This window comes from Rhodamnia argentea, chromosome 6, assembly GCF_020921035.1.
Source record: "Rhodamnia argentea isolate NSW1041297 chromosome 6, ASM2092103v1, whole genome shotgun sequence".
NCBI lineage: Eukaryota > Viridiplantae > Streptophyta > Magnoliopsida > Myrtales > Myrtaceae > Rhodamnia > Rhodamnia argentea.
The window spans coordinates 13748994-13774933 of NC_063155.1; the positions used below are offsets into that span (position 1 = coordinate 13748994).

Here is a 25940-nt window from a genome sequence, read left to right on the forward strand (position 1 = left end):
AAGTCTTCCACCAATTAAAGCTTCTTGTCTTTTGCTAATAATGCAAGAAGGGCAATTTGGTCATTTCACAAGGTAAGGGTATTTTGGTAATTTCACAAAGTATAGTATGAAATACCTTACACATATCAGAGCTAGTAGTTTGTACCAATTCGTATAAATTGAAATTGGGCTCAAAAGAATAGAGTTTTGGCTTTAGAAAGCTTAATAGGCTTCAAGAACCCCACTTAGCTTGCCATTGGGCATAGATGGCCGAAACTTACCGGGGCTTGATGCCCAATTTGTCCTCGTCCGACCCGCTCCTTCATATGCTCCAAATCTCGGCTTGTCGATCCTTAAACCGAGAGTCTTAAGAAAACCGATAAATACGTAACTCAATGAGGCGATGTCCAATAGTTTAGTCATAAGATTCTCGAAGATTCGATACCCATATTCAAATTCTAATCCATGGTCAAGATCGATCGATCGCAACTATAGTGCATCGATTAAAATTGTCACTTCATTACAGCTTGAATAGGGTCAAATTTGAGGATGTCACAAAGTGTGAGCATATAGGTAATGATTCTTTGGCTTTGGTTTGTGAATGCAACTTATCAGAAGCCCCATCGAATTCGTGATGGCTGGATAGCGATACAATTAATTATGTTACGTTCCCCATGTAATGATTCATAAACCGGAGGATGCTAAGTCAAGGTAAATCAAAGCTCATTATAGAAAACAATAATAAAGTCGATGTTGAGTTTGTAGAAGATGTCATTTTAATTCTAGATTATAGTTTTAATTTGACATTAAGAAATACATTTTATGTACTTTCCTTAAGATGGGACTTAGTTTCTATATCATGTCTGAAATTGTGTAGCTATTTTTTGAAGTAAAGAACAATAGCATTTCTATGTTCTTTGATTCAATAAGGTTGGGTGTTGCTATATATCCAATGGATTATATATATTATGTTCAACTCTCAATGATATGTATGTCATTTGTATGGTTGAAAATGTTGTTTTCAAAAGACCTCTACCTAAAGAACAGTCTTATGCGTTGTGGCATAAACATCTCGGCCACTCTTGATTTAAGATTATTTCTTACATTTTTCTTCTTTTCCTTTTGTTTCAATTTTATTAGAAGGAAAAAAACACCCGCGGCCCTTTTAGGCAACTTTTTTTTCACTTTAGCCCGTTACATTTTAACATTTCCTTCATGTTTGTCTTCTTCTAAACTTATTCCAACAATTATTAGCCTTATTTCGGGAAAAGCACACTAGAAGTGCCATAACTTTTGCACGGCGTTCACTTGAGTGCCATAACTTTCAAAACGTTCACTTAAGTGCCATAACTTTTAAAAATCATTCACTTGAGTGCCATGTTGACATGGCAGCCGAAAAAGCCGATGTGGCGGCTGGAAAAGTTACTGTAGACGCCGGAAAAGTTACTGTAGCACGCCGAAAAAATTAATGTAGATGCCGGAAAGGCGACGTGGCACGCCGGAAAGCCGACGTGGCACGTCGGAAAAGTTACTGTAGCACTCAAGTGAATGATTTTTAAAAGTTATGGCACTTAAGTGAACGTTTTGAAAATTATGGCACTCAAGTGAACGCCGTACACAAGTTATGGCACTTCTAGTATACTTTTCCCGCCTTATTTCACTAGATAATCTTCATGATCGTGAATTCTACAACTTCAATTTTCACTACATATTTACTTAAATATTGAATATCTTGGTTGATAAATGCACTGTACACAATTTACTCATCTTTCATTGTATTGTTTTTTGTAGTGTAGTCACTATGGAAAAAATAATATTGAAGAGGATCTAAATTGCTTAAATGTATCTATTGATGATGAAATTGTGAATGGAGAACAATAATCAATCATGTCAACAAGTTATTTGCAGATTCTCCCACTAAACATTGGAACATATGCGCGCGCGCGTGCGTATTTTAAGTGAATGAAAAAATATTTCAAAAAAAACTTTTAATGTCTGATTTAGGTAACAAACAATATCTTTTGTTAAATTTCATATGCAACTTGTTATTATTGTAGTTGATAATTTTCTTTTCATTGATGATTCTATGACAGTTATGATGCATTCAGAATTGACAAAAAATATTTGTTTACAAAGATAGTATTTTATATAATAATGGTTTAGGAAGCATATTCTTTCGCATTTGCATGATAATAATAGGTAATTATAATTTTTTATGCACCGAACTTTGTCATGTTTTTAATAATTTGTTGAAAGTATCTTCTAAAACATCCTGCAATGATGCATGAAAAATAAAGAGAAATTGGACTATTAGATTTATTGAACAAAATGAAAGTTGAGAAGCTAAAATACACATACCATAACGTGATGACAAATATTAAAGTTATAATTAAACGAAATGCGTGTAAGAACTAGTAAATGGAATCTTTTCACTCTTGCTTGTGCTTCGGTCATCTTCTAAATAATAGTTTCCTCGTATGAGAAAAGAGAAACATTCATCTGATTAACACAATGTTTAGTTACCTATCGACCAAATAAATTATTTTTTTTCCCCCTAAAAGAACACCGATTTTGTTCCGGATGAAAAAAAGAAAAGGCAAAAACCAAAATAAATAAATAAATAAATGGAGACAATTCATATTACGCGGTTTAGAAAAATTGCAAAATAGTAAGTCATATAGGTAGCAATAATATGAATTCTCAATGCTACAATAGTCATACACGAATAATTAGTTGAGATATTTCTGTATTTCAATTAGGTTTTTAAAGTTGGGCCAAATTAGAAATGAAATTGGGTTTTGTGTGGCTTGCTATTCCCTCGGGTCTCTGCTTAATTGGCATTGTCGGGTAAGCGTACAAGAATAAGCCATGGCTCTAGGGGTGTCGTGCGGTGATCGGGACATTGCTTCAAACTTGAAACCCAAAGAGGAAAAACAACAAACACCTGTAGAGCGAGAAAAAAAGAGCCTGTCATTAAGAAGTTCAACATCAATATATCAGCATAATAATTTACATACACCTAATAAAAAGAAGGGGATAAGTATATTGGGAGTGTCATAACTTGTGTACGGCATTCACTTGAGTGCCATAACTTTTTTCCTTCACTCACTTAAGTGCCATAAATTTGAAAATCGGTCACTTAAATGTCATTGCCGATTTATCTAGACGGAAATCCTATGTGGACGCCCGAAACTTCTTATTAAGTGATTTGAGCAATGATTTGTTCCATTGCAAAGTATTCAGACTTAGTTGAACTACATGTCCAAGATTTACTCCTCTAATTTTTTGTTATTCATGTAGTTGGATCGAGGGCCGCCTTGCTCTTGGCCAGCTGAGCTGCAAGGACAGTTGTAGTCTCACCGGCCACAAGCGAGAATGTGAAGGGCCACGCCAAATCCAACTCAAATGTGTAATAATACAACAAAAAGAGCTCAAAATACATGTAGTAGAGTCCCATCAAAGAAAGTGAAAAAAACATAGTATGAAGACAGAAGTAAATAGGACTAATTCATCAGATTGGAGATCATATATAACTCTAGAGTAGCAACCCCATGAGAGCCCAACCGAAAACCAAGTCGCCCACCATGTTATTTTGCACCGGCAAGATCTTCTCTACCCCACTCTGCATAGACGAACAAACTCTGGTTATAAGAAGATAAATCACCCAAGAACATGAAGCCAGACTAGAATTCAAATAGGTTGTTAAGGTCATACATTTGCATCTAGCTGAACTAGGCTCCAATCAAAGGGTGAAGCAATGTCTTCATCATCCTTGAATGGACAGTCTAAGACAGACACCGTATCATGGGATTCCATGCACAAATAACATGGATTTTCTCTTTCGAAATTGTCATTTACAATATCAAAGGTAGAAAGGGGGAAAAAAGTGGAACAAACTAGGTTTCTCATTGAACTCTTGCGTATCCTAGTCGAAGCTAACATCTTCCTACCAAGACCTCACTCATGTCCTTCCCCGAACCAGGGTCCTCCAAAATTGCTTATTGCGGGCACAATCAGTATCTTGAGGTTGGTCCGATCCATGATTGGATTGGGTAGTTGCATTTGAAGGAATTTAAGCCACAGATATGAGCAAAGATATTTGAAGAGCCCATCACTTCCTCCTCCTCCTTCACCGCAACTCGCTGCAAAGTATATGTACATTAAATTTATGATGAAAATGATAACAAAAGCTTCACAGAAATTATATGTACCAACCTCCAACTTCGTCAATCACCAAGAGACATCGATGTCAAGTTTGGCTCAACGGTCGTAGTTGGCAACTTTGCATTAAATTTATGATGAAAATGAGAACTAAGGTATCCATTGAAATATAGAAAGGTATAAATATTCGATAACTATATTTTTTTACCTGGCTCAAACTTTGTGAGTTCTTCTAAGTCCTCCTCAACCGAACAAGAAAGTAGTGCACTTCGTAACCAATCTTGAGCACATATAAGAGCTTCAACCATGATTGGGGTCAAGGAGTTACGAAACACATCAAGCACATGACCTCCCGTACTAAATGCAGCCTCTGATGCTACAATCGAAACGGGCACGGCCAAGATATCTCGAGTAATGGAAGAGAGGATAGGATATCTCGAGGAATTTCCTTTCCACCAACTTAAGATATCAAAGGTAGTGCTATAACGCTCGCATCTTTCCTCCAAATATAGGTCCAATTCAGATTTTTCTTCCAAATATTCTTGTCTGGTTTGGCTAAATACTTTGCAGTCATAAAATCAGCATCAACTATAGGAGGCTTTGATGTGCTTACCATTCTTGTGCTCTTTTGCCTCAAGATGCTTTGTGGGCATACACCGGTGCGGTATTGCTCAAACAATGACATCAGAGATGTGAATACTCTATTTCGTAAAGTTTCCGCATCATTGCTTTCATACACATCATTGATCATCCACTTCACATATCCCCACTTATGTCGCAAGTCAAGTGTGCAAGCAATGAACAAGGTAAGATTGATGTTATTCACATTGCCAAAATACTTATCGAACTTGATCTTCATTCTCTTAGCCATTTCCCGCAAACTCGTGTCCTCATTCTGACAATTCTTATCAATGATTCCATGGATCCCATACACATTCTTCCCCATATCATTACTAGTGACATAACAAGAACCTAACACTTTTAAAGTTGTATCATAGAACAACTTCGGGAGAGGAAGAAAGTTACGGACATACTTCCAATCATCACCAGTAGGCAACCCTTTCGTCTTGGAAAGCTCTTGAGCAAATTTGTGATCTCGAAATGCCAATGAGGTAAAAGTTGTTTGAAACTTTAGAGCAACTTCCAACATCATGTATGTTGAGTTCTAACGAGTCTCCACGTCCAAACATACAAGACTCTTGGACTCAATATTCTCGGACTCAATACAATCCTTAAACCATCTCAATCTCCCAGGAGAAGACCTCACATAACGCACAGTTGAACGTATTCTAATGATGGAATCATTCACATCTTTCAACCCATCTCTCACAATCAAACTCAGTACATGTGCACAACACCTCATGTGAAGTAACTCACCTCTTAAGACTAGAGAGTTCCAAGAATTAAGTTTGTTTCTTAAATGTTGAATCCCTAAGTCATTTGAGCTCATATTGTCCACAGTGATAGAAAATGCATTTCGAATTCCTCACTCTATCAAGCATTTCTCAATTAAGTTTCCTATAATCTTGGCAAAATGACCCGAGATTTGACAGAAGTTTAATATTTTCTTTTGCAACTTCCAATCGGCATCAATGAAATGAGCAGTGAGACACATATAACTCAAATTCTGACATGACGTCCATGTGTCGGTTGTAAGACAGACTCTTAGAGATGTATCGGAAAAATATTTCCTCAATTTACTTTTTTGTTCTGAGTACAACTCCTAATAGTCATGCCTCAATGTGTTACGTATCGAGATTACAAACTTTGGCTGGAGTCTATGCAAAAATATTTGAAATCCCTCATTTTCTACGAATTTGAATGGGCACTCATCAATAATAAACATAGTTGCTAGATCCATTCGACTAATATCTTGGTCAAATTTTCAAGGTCCAGATGAACTAACAACCTCACCAAATTGACTCAGGGCATTTCTTTGCCTCTTATCGACATTTGCATATGGGTATTCCTTACATCTTGACAAATGACGATACATCGAATTGGTACCACGATTACTAGCACAACCTATCTCGGTCCCACAATACAAACATTCAGCCTTTTCTTTATCAAGAATCTGTTTGAAGTGTTCCCACACTACCGAAGATCTCCTCTTTTTTTTTTTTGTGGTGCTCGAAGCACTTGTTTCAGCCATCTAACAAATTGAACATTCAACAGTAATTACTAAAAGCTCTCAATTCACAAACAAATTTCAAAAGGAATTTAGTTAAAGGTGAAAAGCGCCAAAAAGATTTCTTCTACAGTTGTTGCACTAAATTAAGAAATACCAGTTTGATCTTATAAGTTGCAATCTTACAATAAGAGTGATTCATACTTCTATATTCTTTAATAGTATATGCTACTCAAGGGCAACTCCAAAAGGTGATTCATATAAAACAAAAATGTAAAATTGGCTCATTTCATTGCAGCACACATCGGGTGGACCAACACCAAGTCAGGGGAGTCTATAGTCGGAGCGAGCACATCAAAATCGGGGAGGAGATTGAACAGCAAAGTAGAATCTCAGCCTCTACATCCTACTAGATTCCTCGATGGTTATGGAAAAGGATCGGGAGGACTAATACAAGGCCCCAAATCAAAATTTTCTTATGGGTTATTTGTCAAGCAATGGATTGTGTAGTCTAACTCAATTCCTAGCTCATGCAAGACGAAATCCACTTTCAAAGACCCATTTTCAAAAGCATCGCGTCGCTCTCACTTCAACAACGAATTGGCAAGCAAGCTAGAGAGTTAGAGGAATCACTTGCCTCGGACTCGATGCGCAGCGCAAACGAAGCAGAATTGTTGACGAATAAGTCGTTGTCTTCCCGTTTCCGCTTGGAATCGCACAGCCGGGAGCTCAAAGGAGGGGCGACTAGCGAGCTTGAGCTAGGAGGGATGCTAAGGAGGAGTCGTCGTCACCGTCGTGAGGGAGCTCAAGCAGCCAAGAGGAGGTGCGACGTCGTGGGTTTGCTCGGGTGGAATCCATGAGGTGAAGGGGGATTCGCACGAGTGAGTGAGAGAGAGACGTTAAGAGGAGAGAGAGATATGTGGAAGAATAGGTAGGTTTGTAAGTTTCGGGGCTTCGTTTTTCCTTTTGGGCCAAGCCTCATGCGAAACAGTACCAAGACCCGGCCCGAGAATACTCCAAATTTTTGCTCCAGGCCGGGCTGGCTCGGGCATTTTTGACATCCCTAATTGTAATCACCATTGTATCACTTAATGCATAGGGAAATTCATTTTTTTTTTAATCTATGGTGAAATTTGTTGTTACTCTTCCCGTGGACATCCTTGTAAAACCCGCCAAAGTACAGGTGAGACGCACCATATTCAATGGTCCACATGCAATTTTATACATACCCATTCCCCTAATAATTTGTCGAGAAAATACTAAAAAAATTAAAGCTCTGTTTGTCTCGCAAAAAATGAATAATTTGAGAAATTTTTGCCAAAAACGATCACTTATATAAAAAAATCAATGAATGAAGATATGTTCATCGTCTACGAAAATATTTAGATATAAATAAACTTCGATAATGAAAATATTTTTCATTGGCTAACTATTTTAAGCAATACAAGTGGTCATTTTAAAAAAAAAAAATTCTGAATCATTCGTTTTTCGCAAAACAAATGGATCCTAAACAGCACTTCAAAAGAGGGGAATAGGTAATATAACCCACCATGAAATTAGAAGTGCTCTCTTACTAGTTCTTATTAACATGAGAAGGGATGTGAATGAGAGGAAGTAAACAGGAATTAACCAATTTAAATGGTAATCTTAAATTGGACCTATTGCAACCCGATCTGGAAAATCAGGCCAATGGATAGCTAAGCTTTCATAATGGGCTTCGCACGGGCCATCCCAAGCCCATACCAAATCACGGCAAAATATATCGAATTTGATCTTTGTATGATCATATGGCATGTGTATGTGTACATGCAAAAGGAGTCGGCACCGATCTTTAGGAAAGGTAGATCGAAAACCTCATCAAGCGGTCGGGAGATGCCATTCAATCCTACACAACTAGAGATTAAGGGTCCGGGGACCCGATTACGTCGGTGTTCCATCAACGCCCTTTCGATATCGGAATTGATTGTTTTTCTAACATGTTCGTGCAGGTGTGAATTTATCCTATCAATCACAATAAATGCATATTATGTGTGCAATCAATGAGTCAATGTACGGGGATAAATCGCATCAAACGTCCCTAGTAAAGCCCTAGAAGCTTAAAGAATTGAGCGATTAAGTTTGGAGCAGTTTTGGGACAATTCATCTAAAGGAGTAAAATCGTCATTTTCGGGGATATTAAGGGTCAAAACCAGGAAAATAAGGTCAATCTAGCCATTTCCTAATTTTGTGATCTTCTGGAAATTTTTTATAATTTTTCCAAAATTTTCGATTTTTTTATTTTTTTATAATAAATAATAAAAAGGACTTAGGCCGGGCCTATGAGCGTGACCCAGATAGGACAGAACCCAGGCCCCCGGACGGGACCCCTTGTCCGGACTGGGCTCAAAGCTTGAGCCCAATCCGAACTCAAAGACACTAATGAGACCAAAGGCCCAACTTCCTATAAACCAACCCAAACCCAAAGTCCCAATTGAGCCTGAACTTGAATAGACTAGACTTAAAGCCCAATCATCCCAAATCTCCAACCCACTTTCCAGCCCATTCGCCCAGGCACGTTGACGAAGGGGCCCACGACAATTGGCCCAACTTGGACATGCATCAAGCGAAACCCTAGTTACCCATCAGGCCCAATCTCATTTTTTATCGTACTTTTTTTTAGTATTTCTATTCTACATCGTCGTCTTCATGGGGGGTGTTTTTTTCTGCGATGATGCCCTCACTGAAACTTCACCAAACTCAAAGCCTCGCCGGACTACCACCACCAACCGTCGACGACCCACTGCCAAAGCCGACGACCACCGCCCACCTCACCGCCGGTCACTCGCGACCGTCACCAGCCACGACTCCGACCAGATTTGACTTTTCCAGTGGACTAATTTTATTTTGTCATTTTCACTTATATGTAACGCGATTGACCAACACATCGAGCATCAAGGAGATTTGAGGGCTTACCCGATTGGCCTTTTGATGCGGTTGCAAGGGCGGACGAGTGTGTTTTGAGTGATTGTTATAGGAAGTGTCGATAAATCAGAGTGTGTGGGGATGATTATGGATGGATGTATGCTAAATGCAGGTAGAATATGATATGTTCAAGGCGTAAAGGACGTGCCACCAGTCAAAGAAAAAGATCGGGATCAACGAAGTTCATTACCAAGGCTTAAAAGGAGAACCACCGGCCAAGGATATAGGACTTCGAGATAGAGAAACTCACCACCAAGGCGTAAAGGACGAACCACCAGCCAAGGATAAAAAATTTCTTGGCTCACCACCACAGAATAATCCGCTCTCCGAGGATAAAGAAACCGAAATAGGAATATCCACTTTCCAAGATGTGCTAAAAAACAGAGGCAAATCTATAATATTCTCATCCATAAAAGTCATGTCTTACAATGGAGATTACACCTCTATTTATAGGGATAAAACTAAACATAACAAAAAGGACTCTTAGGATTCCCGAAACCGACAGACTCTTAGAAATTCACCTAGTTAAGACTCTTAAAAACAACTCCACACGAAAGTCTCATAAAAAGTTGTAAATTAAAAGGCTCAACAACTAAATGCACTTAACCAGACGCATTGATTCATGCAAAGACACTCCAAATTCGTGTTAACAATCTAGGACAACCCAAAAGACACCATAAAAGGTCATCAAATGATGAGAGGAATCATCTTGAGCAGCCTCCAGGCCATTAACACAATTAAGACCATAAATATCTAGGAAATTAAGAATGCAATTATGACATAAAGGCTTGAACCCTTGACTCTTCAACTCTGTTGTTCTCCTCCAAAATTCATCCATATGTCTGGTCCAGTAAATAATCATCTTGGAATATCGTCAAATGATCAAGGACATGGTTCAAAATAGCCTCCCATTGATTTGTTGATGATTAGCTTCGAAATCGGCTACGAATTTGGTGAACCAACACATAATCAGCAAGGAAGAATCAGTAACTATCTTGTTGAAACATCACCAGATAATCAAGGAAATGACTTGGAACAGCTTCTTTTAGGTATATTGTTGATCCCCATTGAAATCAGCAGCTTTCTTGGTGTAAGTAGAACATAAACACCAATGCAAGGATCAACACTCCTCTGGTCTTCATCCATTAACACTTGTACCAACAATCCATCGTATCAAGTTGTAACCGTAATCTGCTTTTGCCTGAATGAACATAGACGTCACTGCGCCTGTCGATGGAGCTATGTTGGAACTCAAGGGTTAGTCTGATGAGTCGGATGCCCACCGTATCATGACCAGAACCTGCTTTGGCTTGAATAGACATAGAGTGTGAATGACCTAGCCCAAAATAGCCTTTAGTATTGACAACTCTTGTGGAACTGGCATCTTCAGCTAGGTTCCATTGAATCAAGTTGTTCTCAAAGTTGATATTTTCGAGGAGAAATACGGATTGATTCGGATCAATTGACAAGCTGGGAGTTGAGCTTGAGAATCGATCGACTAGGCCCGATGCTCCTGCCTCACCTTTAACCGCACGCCGCCATCTGTTGACGGCAATCGATCCGCGAGGTTCGTGTCAGGCTCGGCCGAGTGATTCTGGTCTGGTCTGGCACGGAGGTGACCACAGCGACGACCATTCGGGCTCTCTCTTGAGCTCGCTCCGTTTCGTACCTTTGAGGAGGCAGGTGGTTGGGTGGTAGTCGACGAACGGAGACGGTGGAGACGTGCGCGAAGCCTTTCAGCCGTCGTCGCGCCACCGCTGGTTCGGCCCCGCATGCTGCTACAGGTTCAGATCGCCTTGCGGCCGCTCTACCGTCCAGATCTGTCCGTTGCACAAGGTTCTGTCCAGACCAAGCTCCTTTCAGGTTTTTTTTTCTTTTTTAACAGCTTGGTCTCCTACGGCCTCCTCACCCGTCGCATGCCTGAGCTTCCACTGGGCCACGACTTGAGCTGTGTTGCCGCTGTTGGACTAGCTATCGTCGCCATCGCCGCTTACCACGAGGTCGCCTCCTCGGGCTGTGATGACGGCGACCACCGTGAGGCAGCTCGGTCGGGCTCTCGTATTCTCACTCAAACTCTCTCTCTCTCTCTCTCTTTTTAAGTGAGCCTCCTCCCAACTCTGGTGAACTCTGAACCTTTTTCTATCGTTCCTCTCAGCTCTCCTTTTTCTAACCTTCGGTTTTTGGTCCATCCCTCTCTCTGGACTCTCTCGCTTGAATGCTCCTCGTGAGCTCCCTCCCTCAAAGCCCAGAAGACCCAGCTCTCTCTCTTCGATACTTGGCCCTCCCACTGCCATCCTTCTGCCAAGTTCCAGGGAGCGGCTAGACCTAAAGCAGCAGTTGAGGAGGATGGTAAAGCACGTTTTGGGCAATTCTGGGGGTTTGGTTTGGTCGCCGGCCGAAAGAGGAGAAGGGCATGCGCTGTTTTTGCTTGTCGGCCGGATCGGGTCAGGCGGATCCGGCTCAAAGAACACCCCGATTCAAGGCCAATTTGATCCGTTTTCGTGAAACCAATTCGACTAGAATGTACTTTGAAGTTCTATAGATCAAATGTTGTTACCGATGCAGGAAAATTAAAAAATAAAAATAAAAAAAATGATTGGAAAAAGAATCAATTTTTTTGCTCGATAAAGTCATGAAATCTCATGATTTAAAGAAACTATGACTTGAATCGAATTTTTGAGATTTCAAATGACCAAAAAGCAATTGGAATTAGAACAAGACTAATGACTATTTTTCTGGTCGCAAATGTTTTTTTTTTTTATGTTTTTGGGGTATTTTCTAATTAAAAGAAATGTCCGCAACTATGAAAAAAATTCAGAAAAATATCTTTTAGTCAAAATTGGTTCCTAAGGCTTGGCTAAAGTTTTCAAAACTGATTTTTTTTTTTTTTGTGATTTTTTTATTATTTTTAATTAATTTTCTAGAAAAAAGACTGATGAAAAATCAGATATCAACTGGACCATTACTGAATTTCCAATTTTATAAGAAGGAAACATCCTAAGGTAGGCGCCCTTTTTTTTTTACTTTTAATTTTGTCTATATCTCTGATATATGATGATGATAATTCAACCACAAATAGATTGCATTTTACCCCCAAGAAGTTACCAAAACATGACTTTTCGAAGATCAATTACCATTCTCGTTTCTTATTATTTATGCTAATTCATGGTAGTCTATGACAAAAGCAAAGTATTCTGAGGCTTAATCGTAGAACCGTCACACGGTTGATCCAGCAAACTACTATTGAATGTCGAATATCATTCATTTGTTTAATATCTACATTCAGTTTACTATATCACTTCTCAAATCAATTACTCCTCCTACTTCGCGTCTACTATCAATTTGTCGTCTACCAAATGAGACCTCGAACGTCAAGTCGAGGGTATCTACTTGGGACGTAACGACTCGGATACAGAAAAATATGATTTGTCGCGATTCGGATCGAGTTTATATTACCTCGAGTCCTAAAAATAACACGGGTGAAAAACGTGAAAAAAAGAAGAGAGAAAAACCACTTCCCTAATGTAGAAATGGTCCAACGCAAAACGAGCTCTAGAGATCCCGTGATCGTCGTGGGTAGTACCGTGGTAGCGTAAGCGTCAGTGTGACGCATGCTCATGCGCCATAAAGTTGTCGCCTTTTGATTCCCGCAAGTCAAAGAAAGATTCGGCGATCCGACCGGGGAGTGTCGTATGTTTCTTGAATTTGGCCTTTTATGGCCGGCCCATTACTATAAATTATTCCCCTGGTTCGATGCCATTCGAAATTCTTCCTAGTCTCGTATTATTACTGTCATTCCCCCACAAACCCTGAGCGGGACTGAGTGAGTCCGAAGCTCGTGTTTTCCAGAAAAATGGCGAAGGCGATTCGTTTCTTCGAGCTCAACACCGGGGCCAAGATCCCCTCCGTCGGGTTGGGCACCTGGCAGTCCGATCCCGGCGTCGTCGCCGACGCCGTCACCACCGCCATCAAGGTTCTCTCTTTCCTGTTCTTTTGCTTCTCTCTTCTTTTGTTTTCCTGATTTTTCTCGATAAATTGCTGGGTCAATTTAGTGGGTGCGTGAACCAGTTAAGAGTCGATTGAAGTTTTCTTCTTCTTTTTGCCTCGCATTTTCACGCATTGTGGTGTGCAAAGTATTTTATGCAAGGTGGTTTCACGTCGAATCAGAAACCCGAGATTTTCCGAGATTGACAAATGGGTTGCAACGCTAGAGTGAAAAGTGATAAACTTTCTGTCATTTTGTTGACCTTCTTTGCTTGGAGACAAGGAAATGGAGCCCGGTTTGTGTTGATCGTTGGGTCCCGCTGTGATTAGGCGTCATGGGTTACTTTGGTTTTCGCAATTTGGTGGCCTCTTTTGGTTCTTGGTTTTTCTTCGTTCGGTTCAATTTATTTGATACTGTGTTAAGGTGCAAAAATGTCTGTTTTGTCATAATTTAGGAGGATGTTTATTGTAGTTCTCTGCATGCAGGTTGGGTACAGGCATATTGATTGTGCTCAAGCTTATAACAACGAGAAGGAGGTAATATTCTGTTCTAAGTTGCCATTTTCTCGCATCTCGATAAATGATGTGCCATTGATTAGGATGTGAATTTTTCCCTGAAGTCATTCTCCTGGCAATCTCATCTTGTCCTCCTGCTAATGTGCCAAAGAACAAGAATTTTTGGTGAAAGAGTTGTTATATCTGATGCCATTGAAATGCCTATCGTGTACAAGTTCATGTGGGTGAGACATGGAGTGCACACTTTTGCATTGCATGCTTGACATTGCATTTGCCTTTGTGTTGTGTATGAATTGTATGGACATTTTGAAAGTTGCCCCGCCGGAAAACAATATGTCCTTGTCCTGTTTTGCGACTTTAGTATCTTCATCATTTAAAAGAGAGAAAAGCTTTTGTTGATTAGTAGGTCGTTCATTGCTCAATAGTGAACAGTTGAGCTATTAACTTATGAATATGGACAGGTAGAGAGGCAGATTATTATGATTTTTTGAGTTCTTAAGTTCTTTTTTTCCCTTTCACTTTGGTGGTTAGGGGATAAGAGTATCTCTAATCTGAAATGGTCTCCAGTAAACTATGTGCTTTACTCATTTTTAAACGCTTAAAAGCTTTTGTAAAAACTGCAATCTAGCTCTCAGTTGAACCTGAGGCTTATACTCCAATAAGGATATCTGCTTTTAGTCATTCCAATCCACAGAAACAAAACTAGATGTGCCCAAATGCATTGAATGTTGTTTATTTTTAGAAGTCAGGAGAACTACAATCTCTACCAGTAGGTTGATATTACCCTGTTTCAAAATGTCACTTTCAGTTGATCTGGAACTTGATTTTCCCACTGGGAAGAAGTCAACATTTGCTTTCTTGTAGTTTCATGGTAGGACATCAATTATTCGTTTTCCTTTCTATTGCTAACATACATTTCACTTGCGACGGCACAATCAAGATGTGGTTATTTTGCAGGATGGTCAATACTGCTCTGCCTTTGCTAATTAGGTCTTCCAATTTTCAACAGGTTGGTACTGCTCTCCAGAAATTGTTCAGCGACGGTGTGGTGAAGCGTGAGGATTTGTGGATCACTTCCAAGCTATGGTATGTTTTCGTTCTTCCTTATGCTTCGAAAGTGGGTTGATCAGTTTTTTCGAGTTTTGAGTCAGTGATGTTATTCCAAGGACCGTGCTACCAGAAAACAAGGTGATTCATCTCCGGATCACCTAATCACTCATGCACTCCTTTTTGTCTCATTTGGTGAACAATTTGCTGCAGGTGTGCCGATCACGCACCAGAAGATGTTCCCAAGGCATTAGACAGAACCTTGGAGAACTTGCAGCTCGAGTACCTGGATCTTTACCTGGTACAGTTTCAATGATGAACTTTTCTGGCTTACTTAATGACAGAATGCTTTTCCTGTTCTATCTTCTTTTCTGTGTGCCATTAGGATGTACATAAAAACATGACTTAATGTGGTTTACTGTTTGAAGATTCACTGGCCTGTGAGCATGAGGAAGGGCTCGGTCGGCTTCAAGCCTGAAAACCTTACCCAGCCGGACATACCCAGTACGTGGAAAGCGATGGAGGCACTATACCATTCTGGCAAGGCTCGAGCCATTGGAGTGAGCAACTTCTCCTCAAAGAAGCTCGGCGATTTGCTGGACATCGCGGGAGTCCCTCCTGCTGTCAACCAAGTGGAATGCCACCCGTATTGGCAGCAAGGGAAGCTGCACGAGTTTTGCAAATCCAGGGGTGTACATTTATCAGTAAGTAACTTGTTAAGATATCTAAATAACGATGCACGTGGGCTTCAACGCATCGACTATTGAAAGTGCTAGACAGAGAAATGCTTTTCCTCTATTATCATGCAGTATTCTTATCAATCTGCATAATTCTCTTGGAACTTCAAATTTTAGGTAGAACTTTTTCCTTGGGAACTCCCTTTTTTCATGAGTTTCTTGGCAAATGTGGTTCTTAACAATTTTAAAGGTGTCAACATGACTAGCTTGACGTTGAGATGGAGCATTCCCCTCTCATATTACTCATGTCCATTTTCATCTTCTTTGTTCATGCGTCACGGTTGTATCTGCTTCCTTACCAGTTAGTACAAATGATCAAACCCTTTGGATCTCTGCACATGCTTTCTCCTGTAATTTACTGCTAGTCAGTTACTTAATTTGAATCGAAATGCTTTTACTGTCCTACAGGGTTATTCGCCATTAGGTTCCCCGGGCACGGGATCTATCAAGAGTGATATCCTCAAGAATCCAGTTATCACTACCATAGCAGAGAAACTGGGCAAGACTCCGGCGAGGGTGGCACTTCGTTGGGGACTCCAAATGGGCCACAGTGTGCTTCCCAAGAGCACAAACGAATCAAGAATCAAGGAAAACCTCGATGTCTTCGACTGGTCCATACCCGATGACTTGCTCTGCAAGTTTTCCGAAATACCTCAGGCAAGTAATTTCTGTCTGCTGTTTCCTCGTCCACTAGCGGTCTCTTTCAATGCACTACACAATCCAACAAGCACGAGTGAAAATATAGCGAAACTATTAACTTTCTAGGGAGTGAGCAAATAATTTACAAATCCCTGGACTGACGGATCTTTTTTTTGGGTGTTCCTGCAGACGAAACTAATCAAGGGCACTGGCTTTGTGCATGAGACTCTGGGTGCATATAAGACGGTCGAAGAACTTTGGGACGGCGAGCTTTGAATGGACATGAGCAACCATCTGAAGCATGAGAGCCGCTGTTCTTGTCAATAACTTACCTTCCGTTTACTTTCGTGTTAGCTGCTTAGGCCTATGAATCCGGCGAAACATAAATTCGAACGTATTATTAGCCTTTTAGCTCATCGATCAGCGCAACTGCGGTTGAAGATGCGTGAAAGGCGCAATTGTTTGCGTGTATTCTCGTCTGATAATACTATGATGGAGTCGTATTCGAAAGTGGTGGTTCAACGGTATGGAGATGGATTTGAGCCTTAACAGGTTCAAACTGGAGGACGATTCGCACGAAACCATGAGATCACGATTACGTTAGAACTCCACATGTTTTCAACGTGCAACAACGATTGGGTTTTCCCAACAACCGGTTCATTAGTCGACACCACCCTATCTCTACCCCAGTTGTTGTCTCGCCGCCCGTTGCAGAGTTGCGCGACCCACCACCGCAAGCCGCCACCAACGTCCTCCGTTTGATGCCACCCGCCCCCAACCTAATCTCTCCCTAACTTTATTCCTCAATCGCCTTTCTCTATCTGCTCTCTCCATGACGGAGGCTGCCCACCTTAGGCGACCTGGATCAAACGTCGCCTAAGGCTAGGTGAACTCCGATTCGGGAGGAATTCGACCACGGTGCGAACTCAACCCCTACGGTAATAAGGGGAGAGAGAGAGAGCCGTCCATTCGTCGAGGGGACTGAGTAAATCGAGAAAAGCGAGAAAGGGGTCGCAAATGGGAGAGAGGACAGAGAGATGGCAAGGGGATTAGAGAGGAGAGAGAAAACCGTTTTGAATTAAGCCTCGAATTGTTTTGCGAAAAACAAGTGATTTGAAAATTATTTTGCAAAAATTAATCGTTTTGCAATAATGAATGAATGGAAAATATTTTTATCTTCTACATCAATATTTTACGCACAAATTGTTATTGAAAATGAAATATCTTTCATTGACTATCATTTCAAGCCATATTGCGATTATTTTTTTTAAAAATATTTTTTAAAGTTTTCATTTTTCGAGAAATAAACGAAACCTTTTGGTGTTGGGGTGAATTTAAATGTGGTATAGGATAAAAGACTTCACCAGGTAAAGTTGCCCTTTAACTTTAAAGGAGCTATATCCTTCATATAAATATCCATGTTAAGCGTAAATTACGCATACTCTACCGCTAACGACAATTTGCATGAGGATTATGCTTGCTTTTTTATTAGGGGTGAGCATTATTTTAGGGTAGAATGTGAAACCCGACTCCGGAATCTGTCCGGTTCTAGGTTTTAGATATGGAGGATAGGTTTCGGGTTCTAAAAATTGAGGAACCTATTTCGACAGATAAGTTCTAGGTTCCAGTTAGGTGGAACCTAAAACCTCAAACTTATAATATAAAATGTAAATTTTTTTGGGGTTTTTCTCGGTATTGCTCTTTGCGCAATCCCGCCATATTCTGTGACGTTTGGTGATGAGTGTGTAATTTGAAACCACTTATTTGAGCTTTCATTTTCGGCGATATTTATGACTAAGACTTGTACTTCGTTAATGATTCATATTTATTCGTGTGTTTAAATATGAATTGTGACCAGCGGATTGTAGCAATAAATGATGGTAATTGAAGGTGATGAGTCACCGCAATTGTTCAATTAAGAATACATATGGAACTATATAGACCCTAAAACCGATCTTGGAACCAGTGACAAGGTAGATTCTAAGTTCCAAGGTATGCAAGGTGGGTTCTAAGTTCCAAAAAATGAGAAACCTATTTCGAGAGATAGGTTCCAGATTCCATGTGGAACCCGTACGGAACCTAAAACCGCTCACGACTACTTTTTATTACCTCCTTCTTTCGAATCCGAGGCTTCGTTTGTTTCGTACGGAATAAATAGTTTAAAAAATATTTTCCTAACAATGACCACTTATATCACTTATTATAATTAAATGTCAACGAAAAATATTTTTAATTATCAGTAATAATTTATATATAAACATGTTCGTGAATGGGTAAAAGATTCTTTATTCATTCTTTGTAGGCGATACAAATAATCATTTTTAGAAAAATATTGCCAAAATCATTCATTTTCCGTTAAAACAAACGAAGCATAAATAAAACCATGTATTCACCTTATAACCCGACATCGACACCAATATTGAATCATATACTATTGATCTATCCGTCATATTGAAGGTTTTTCCTAATCTTTGGCTGGAAATCTCTAAGGCATGCGTCCGGTGTGATTATACAAGCAACACTATGTATTTTATGTGACATGTGCAGATTACGAAACTCTGCTCCTTCCTCACGTATCCCCACCTTACTCCTCCAAAGGTGGGGATTCGAACCCCCAACATCCCTCTTTCCAAATGAAAAGAGTGGCCACTGGGGTAATCCCCCAATGATTATCTAGTGTGCATTTAAAAGTGAAAGAATTTAAGGGGAAATAGAGACAAAGACGGGAAGAATCCTGAAACTTGTCATTATAATAGGTCCCGATGCTTTTACGTTATCCACGTTAGTCCTTCCGTCAATTCCATTAGCCTTACTTAGACGGAAAAGTAGCGTCTCGTTATACTCTTTTTTAGGGAAGATTTCAAATAAAAATATAAAATAGAACTTGTTTCAAATAAAAAAGCAAAAAAAAAATCAGAAAATGTAGATGACAAAAATATCCTTTGCGATCCCTTTTTCTTATTTTCAATTTATCTTTTAAATTTCCAGATTTGATTTCCTCAATCAATTTTCTCTTCGCTTTCGCTTTATTTATTTATTTCTTTCTTAGACTTTTCAGTTTATACATTTTTTTTTACCAAACACAAAACGACGTCTTTTTGGGTGAATCGACGCCACTTTGGGTTCTAACGAAGGCCCCGCCAGCTTACGAACGGGCCACACCACAATGGACGAGAAAATCAATACGCGAAACCAACTCAGACTTTGTCAATCCAATAAAAGTCAACGGAGCTAACGAAAGAGATTAACGCGGAATGACGATGACAACTTTTAAAGTCGAAACGAACGAAATGGAAGTTTTAAAACTGAAGTGCATGGGATTTTTTTTTTTTTTTTGGTAAAGGTAAGTAGTATATTGATAACCAAAGCGTGACTATACAAGAGTAAAGGAAGCCCGACACTACAAAAAATGTCCTGCACTGGTGATGACACTAGTGAGTGTCATTAGGAGTGCAAGAGTGTCGTGGATCTAAAAAAGGAGGGACAAGGGTCCGTAAAGAAAGAAGGAAAACAGCCAAAACAAACGGGCGAAAAAACAACCCAGCAAGGGCATTTGGGACAACCCTCATATCAACAAAAAATAGTCGAATCAATAACTCGGGCAACTTGCATCCTCCTATTGCGGGTGGTGTCTTCCACATGCTTGAAAGTTAGCGTTTTGTCCTTGACAACCTTCTGAAGGTGCGTTTTAATGGCAGGCAAATAGAGAATCTGGTTGCGGAATAAAATCTGATTTCTTACCTTTCAAATGATGTGGCATAAAGCTCCAAAGAAGAAGCGAGCAATTTGTTGGTGGAAACTACGCCCACTGAAGTGCATGGGAATTTCTAATATAGGCAGCTCAAAAAATCTATACCTTTCTAATGAAAACGAGAAAAATAAAAGAAATCGTAAGGGGGGGAAGAAACAAGCGATTAAATTTGTTTTGAATATTAAGACGAATTATTAATTATCGATTTCTACTTTTGTAAATCTGTCGAATCAAAATCGAAGCTCGTTAAGATTAATTTCATTGTACGCAACAATGGCATCCTCGTTTTAAGTTCGAATATGCATGAACATATTATAGATAGTGTATGAAACCGACGGTGATTTTTAAATCTCCTGATTACAATTTTACTTCATCAGGCAATACGCGAGATTTAATAGATTGCTCATGAAAGTTCTTCTGATAGTCATACCACCAAGTGTGCATCCCAATGATTGAATGTTGGATCATTTATCCAATATTGGGCTAATATGTGAATAATTATGTGATGCATACTGTCATATAAAGTTAAGCCCTTTGGTAAAAGTGATATTTGAGGATAAAGTTATTATGGGCTTTAATGTATCTGATAAGATGTGATCCTTTAATATGTAGAGACTAAATTGGTGGTTTCAATTTTTATGATGGGATAACATCGAAACACCAAAAGATGATAACAGTTATCTACAATGGGAATATCAAAGGACTTATACCGAAGGATAAGAAATAAGTTATCTTATCTGTTATCTTTAAGAGGAATTCCAAAAGGTAACAGATAAGTTATCTATAAAAGGTGGTTAATGTCCCCAGAAAAAAACTTAACGTTTACTCTTCCTACATCCCATCAATAGAGAGAGTGCTTAGAAAAGTTTAAAGGGGTTCTCTGAGAATTACGTACGTGCTGATCTAGAAGGCCAACCGCACGACTACGAAGAACAATTTGGCATTATGGATTCAGGTATGCTTCCGTAAACTATTTATTACGTTCGCGATGATACAACATGTACGATCCTATATGTTGATGTTTTTTCAACAGTTAGATTTGTTTTTTTGGGCATCGACAAGTGGTATCAGAGCCTATTGCATGTTGAATCATTGTGAATTTCACATTCAGGCGACCCACCACTTGATCTTGGATCAGTATAGTCACACCGCCATGGAAAATAATAGCCCTAAGTTAATTCCGCATTACGATGATCGTCGGAGGCTATTTGTGCGGGGGGATTTTTTTTTTTTTTGGTTGGTGGTTAGGGTTTGCTGTTGTTTAAATTTTGGTTGAATTATATATTTTGAAATGAATAGATTGAAGCAACATGTCTATAAAAGGACCTCTCTTGTGGAAATCTATTTGTTTTAAAGTATAAAAGGTTCAGTACATGCGATACTTGTGGATATTGACCGGCCCAAAGGAAGGTTAATATTTACAAAATTGCATGAACGACAGTTGCGATTAAACATCTGATAATTATTTGGCTTTTACATGTGAACAATAAAATGGCCCAAAGGAAGTTTCGTTGTTTGATTTGTTATTATTATCAATGTTTGATTGCTGCAATAGGATGTCATTTACTAGTAATATTGTTGTCCAAAGACAAGGTATTAATGTAGTGCTCAATATCTTGAGATGGGAATTACCTTAATTTGAATTAATATGCATTTTTTAGACTTATATGAGCATGTTTTGTTTGGTTGTTGTTTTATGGATTCGGCTATTACTCCTGCTGATATCACTGCCAGCATTAACTCCATTCCTATGCTAAATGGCACTAATTTCAAGTCATGGCAAGAGAATCTTTTGATAGTTCTGGGAGTCATGGATCTCGACCTTGCGTTAAGGTCTGATTCTCCTCCACCTCTTACCGATAGCAGTACTTCTAATCAAAAGAAGGATATGGAAAGGTGGGAGAAATCAAATCGCATGTGTATGATGATCATGAAGAAAGCCATTCCAGAAGCATTCAGGGGTACAATGTCCGAAAACATTACCATGGCTAAGGAGTTCCTTGCAGACATTGAGAAGAGATTTGTCAAGAACGAAAAGGCAGAAATTGGTACGATCTTGACAAATCTAATCTCGATGCGCTACAAAGGGAAAGGCAACATCAGGGAGCACATCATGGAGTTGTCTCATCTTGCTTCTAAGTTGAAAGCACTTAAGCTAGAACTCTCTGAGGACTTGCTAGTGCATCTGGTTTTGATATCTCTTCCAGCACAATTTAATCAATTTAAGGTGAGCTATAATTGTCAGAAAGAGACTTGGTCTCTGAATGAGCTCATCTCACATTGTGTTCCAGAGGAGGAAAGGCTGAAGCAAGATAAGATAGAAAGTGCTCACCTGGCCTCAACCTCCAAGCACAAGGGAAAGAAAAGGAAGAAGGATATGGAAGCTGCAAACAAGGCACCTAAAAGGAAGCAACAAATGAAATCGGATGATCCGGAAAGAACTGGTTGTTTCTTTTGTGGAGCCAAAGGGCATATGAAGAAGCAATGCACCAATTATCATGCATGGCGTGCTAAGAAAGGTGTGTTACTTAATCTAGTTTGTTCTGAGGTAACTTAGCTTCGGTACCGAGACACACTTGGTGGATAGATTCGGGTGCAACAACTCATATTAGTGTGTCTATGCAGGGTTGCCTGAGTTGCCGAAAGCCGAATGATGGTGAAAGATACATCTATGTGGGCGATGGCAAGTCTGTTCAAGTTGAAGCAATAAGGAATTTAGATTATTGTTAAAGACTGGATTTTATTTGGATCTTTGTGAAACTTTTGTTGTTCCTTCTTTTAGGCGGAACTTAATTTCTATTTCTGCTTTGGACAAATCCGGTTATTCTTGTTCATTTGGAAATGGAAAATTCAGTTTGTTTCATGACTCCAAATTAGTGGGTTCTGGTTCTTTATTTGTCTACGATAATCTTTATTTGATGGATACAATTGCTTCTTTTAATGAATCCTTGCATTTAAGTACGCGAGGTGTAAAGAGAAAATTAACCAATGAGAATTCAGCAATATTATGGCACAAGCGATTAGCTCATATCTCCAAACGAAGAATAGAGAGACTTGTGTCAGATAAAATTCTCGATCCTTTAGATTTCACAAACTTTGACGTTTGTGTTAAATGAATAAAGGGAAAACAAACCAATAAAAGGAGATTTGTAGCCAACAGGACTTCAAACGCCCGAGAACTCATACATACGGATATTTGTGGACCATTTCCCACGGCTGCTTGGAATCGTCAACAATATTTTATTACGTTCATAGACGATTTTTCAAGATATGGCTACATATATCTCATCAAAGAAAAGGCACGATCACTGGACATGTTCAAATCTTATAAGGTTGAAGTTGAGAATCAACTCAACAAGAGAATCAAAAGTGTCCGGTCTGATCGTGGTGGTGAGTACTACGGAAGATCCGACCGTTCAAGTGAACAATGTCCAGGACCTTTTGCTAAATTCCTAGAGGAGTGCGGTATCGTCCCACAGTACACTATGCCGGGTTCGCCTACTATGAATGGTGTTGCTGAAAGACGAAATAGGACGCTTAAAGATAAGGTAAGGAGTATGATTTGTCATTCTACCTTACCAAAATCACTCCGGGGAGCAGCGCTTAAGACTGCAGCATATATCCTTAACAGAGTTCCAACTAAAGCAACTATCAAAACCCCTTATGAACTTTGGACAGGCAAAAGGCCTAGTCTAAAGCACTTACACATTTGGGGATGTCCAAGTGAGGCAAGGCCTTATAAGCCACATGAAAGAAAATTGGACTCAAGAACGATAAGTTGCTACTTTATTGGATATTCTGAAAGATCAAGGGGGTACAAATTTTATCATCCCACGACTTGGTCGATTTTCGAGTCAGGCACTACCTGGTTCTTTGAAGATGTCAAGTTTGCGGGGGGAGATACGGTTAGGGATCTTGTCTTTGAAGATGAATGCGTTAACATTCCTATAACTACCATTGATATTGACATTGATCGGGATCCCAATCCCGACATTGTTCTTGACACATTTGATCGGGACAATGTAACAGAATCTCCCATTCAAGAAATTATTCCGGAAGAACAAACTCTACCATCTCAAGAACCTATGCCATTAAAGAGATCTACTAGAGAGAGGAGAAGTGCGATACAAGATGATTATATTGTGTTTCTTCAAGAACATGATTTTGACATTGGAATGATGGAAGATGATCCAATCAATTTACGTCAAGTCATGAAAAGTTCTAACTCTCAGAAGTGGATTGATGCCATGATGGACGAGATTAAGTCTATGAAAGACAATGATGTTTGGGATCTTGTTCCATTGCCGGAAGGTGTGAAACCCATTGGTTGCAAATGGATATTTAAAACCAAGAGGGATTCAAAAGGCAATGTGGAGAGATACAAGGCTCGTCTTGTCGCAAAGGGATTTACGCAAAAGGAAGGCATTGACTATAAAGAGACTTTCTCTCCGATTTCTTCGAAAGACTCTCTTCGGACTATAATGGCATTAGTGGCGCACTTCAACCTTGAGTTGCATCGGATGGATGTCAAGACAGCGTTTCTCAATGGTAATATTGATAAGACTATATTTATGGAGCAGCTAGAGAATTTTGTGTCCGGAGACCCGAAGAATATGGTTTGCAAACTTAAGAAATCCATCTATGGGTTGAAGCAAGCATCTCGACAATGGTATTTCAAATTTAATCAAGTGATCATCTCGTTTGGTTTTGAGATGAATTTAGTTGATGATTGTATATACCATAAGTTTTGTGGGAGCAAGTACAATTTTTCTGATTTTATATGTTGATGACATTTTGCTTGCCAACAACGATATAGGCTTATTGCGCGAAACCAAGAGATTTCTATCAAATAATTTTGAGATGAAAGATCTTGGTGACACCTCTTTTGTATTAGGCATACAAATACACCGAGATCGCTCTCGGGGTATTCTTGGATTACCACAAAAGAGCTATATCGAAAAGGTTCTCAAAAGATATGGCATGCAAGATTGTAAACCTGGTGATACCCCCGTGTCTAAAGGAGACAAGTTTAGTCTCGCCAAGTGCCCTAAGAATGATTTTGAGAAAAAAGAAATGCAAAAGATTCCTTATGCGTTAGAAATTGGGAGTCTGATGTATGCTCAAGTTTGTACACGTCCGGATATTGCGTACATTACGGGAATGTTAGGCAGATATTTAAGCAATCCAGGAGTAGACCATTGGAAAGCAACAAAACGAGTCTTACGGTATTTACAGAAAACAAAAGACTACATGCTCACTTATCGGAGGTCGGATCAGCTTGAGATCGTAGGGTATACTGACTCCGATTTTGCCGGGTGCCGAGATAATTTGAAATCTACGTCAGGCTATGTTTATCTGCTAGCCGGAGGTGCCATCTCTTGGAGGAGTGCTAAACAGTTAATTACAGCCTCTTCAACCATGGCAGCGGAATTCATAGCATGTTATGATGCATCCAATCATGGAATATGGCTGCGAAATTTTGTCACGGGATTGCGGATAGTGGATAGTATTGACAGACCACTCAAGTTATTTTGTGATAATAAATCAGCAATTTTGTATTCTAATAACAACAAAAGCTCGTCGAAATCAAAGCATATCGACATCAAATTCCTAGTTGTTAAAGAAAGAATTCAAAGTGGACAGTTGTCTATAGAGCACATTAGCACAAACTCCATGCTTGCGGATCCGCTTACTAAGGGATTGCCACCCAAGGTGTTTCATGAGCACACTGCTCGTATGGGTGTCAAGTTTATTGAGGATATAAAGTTTTAGTGGGAGTTTGTATATTTAAATGTTTTTTGATATAGACAATTTTTGGATATTTGGTATATGGATATTTTAAAGTTAAATTTTGTGCAGAAATAACAATATTTATTTGGTTTATCCACATTCTGATTTTGGTATAGCTTGATCTCAATAAATGTTTTAAGAAGGACCAGTTGGAAATAGGCATGTTAATATCACGTTTCATGAAATTTCCATACTGCACATTTACATCATGATCCATGTCATTCAGTTGTATTAGCATATGTGACCA

At 39.4% G+C, this 25940-nt stretch overlaps 2 protein-coding genes and 1 long non-coding RNA gene across 4 annotated transcripts in view; 2 read left to right on the forward strand and 1 right to left on the reverse strand.

Moving 5' to 3' along the window:
• The window catches only part of LOC125315580, a 36330-nt gene extending 16903 nt beyond the window's left edge, over positions 1-19427 (reverse strand). Inside the window, exons 1-2 of one of the 2 annotated variants that reach the window (XR_007198755.1) lie at positions 19418-19427; positions 4202-4352 (exon numbers count right to left, since the gene is read on the reverse strand). This is a non-coding gene — a long non-coding RNA (uncharacterized LOC125315580). Of the gene's footprint in view, positions 1-4201; positions 4389-19417 lie in introns of those variants that run through there. The other variant, XR_007198754.1, reaches the window with a different exon arrangement.
• LOC115754348 (NADPH-dependent aldo-keto reductase, chloroplastic-like) lies at positions 12876-16662 on the forward strand. Its single transcript, XM_030693345.2, has 7 exons — positions 12876-13202; positions 13700-13750; positions 14739-14815; positions 14990-15077; positions 15205-15480; positions 15922-16170; positions 16342-16662. The coding sequence occupies exons 1-7, from the start codon at positions 13083-13085 to the stop codon at positions 16426-16428; spliced, it is 948 nt and encodes a 315-aa protein (XP_030549205.1). The 5' UTR covers positions 12876-13082; the 3' UTR covers positions 16429-16662.
• A 2172-nt stretch (positions 19428-21599) lies between the features above and the next one.
• On the forward strand, positions 21600-22633 carry LOC125315490. The gene is made up of 2 exons (XM_048280649.1): positions 21600-22451; positions 22529-22633. Exons 1-2 carry the CDS (start codon positions 21600-21602, stop codon positions 22631-22633), a joined length of 957 nt encoding a protein of 318 aa, XP_048136606.1.
• Positions 22634-25940: the final 3307 nt, after the last annotated feature.

Excerpts from the sequence above, each read along its gene's own strand:
- LOC115754348 (XM_030693345.2), top strand. The coding sequence starts at position 13,083 with ATGGCGAAGGCGATTCGTTTCTTCGAGCTCAACACCGGGGCCAAGATC. Across the intron at positions 15,078-15,204 it reads AGTACCTGGATCTTTACCTG|ATTCACTGGCCTGTGAGCAT; the intron begins GTACAGTTTCAA and ends TACTGTTTGAAG. Across the intron at positions 15,481-15,921 it reads CCAGGGGTGTACATTTATCA|GGTTATTCGCCATTAGGTTC; the intron begins GTAAGTAACTTG and ends ACTGTCCTACAG.
- LOC125315490 (XM_048280649.1), top strand. The coding sequence starts at position 21,600 with ATGGATTCGGCTATTACTCCTGCTGATATCACTGCCAGCATTAACTCC. Across the intron at positions 22,452-22,528 it reads TTAATCTAGTTTGTTCTGAG|GGTTGCCTGAGTTGCCGAAA; the intron begins GTAACTTAGCTT and ends GTGTCTATGCAG.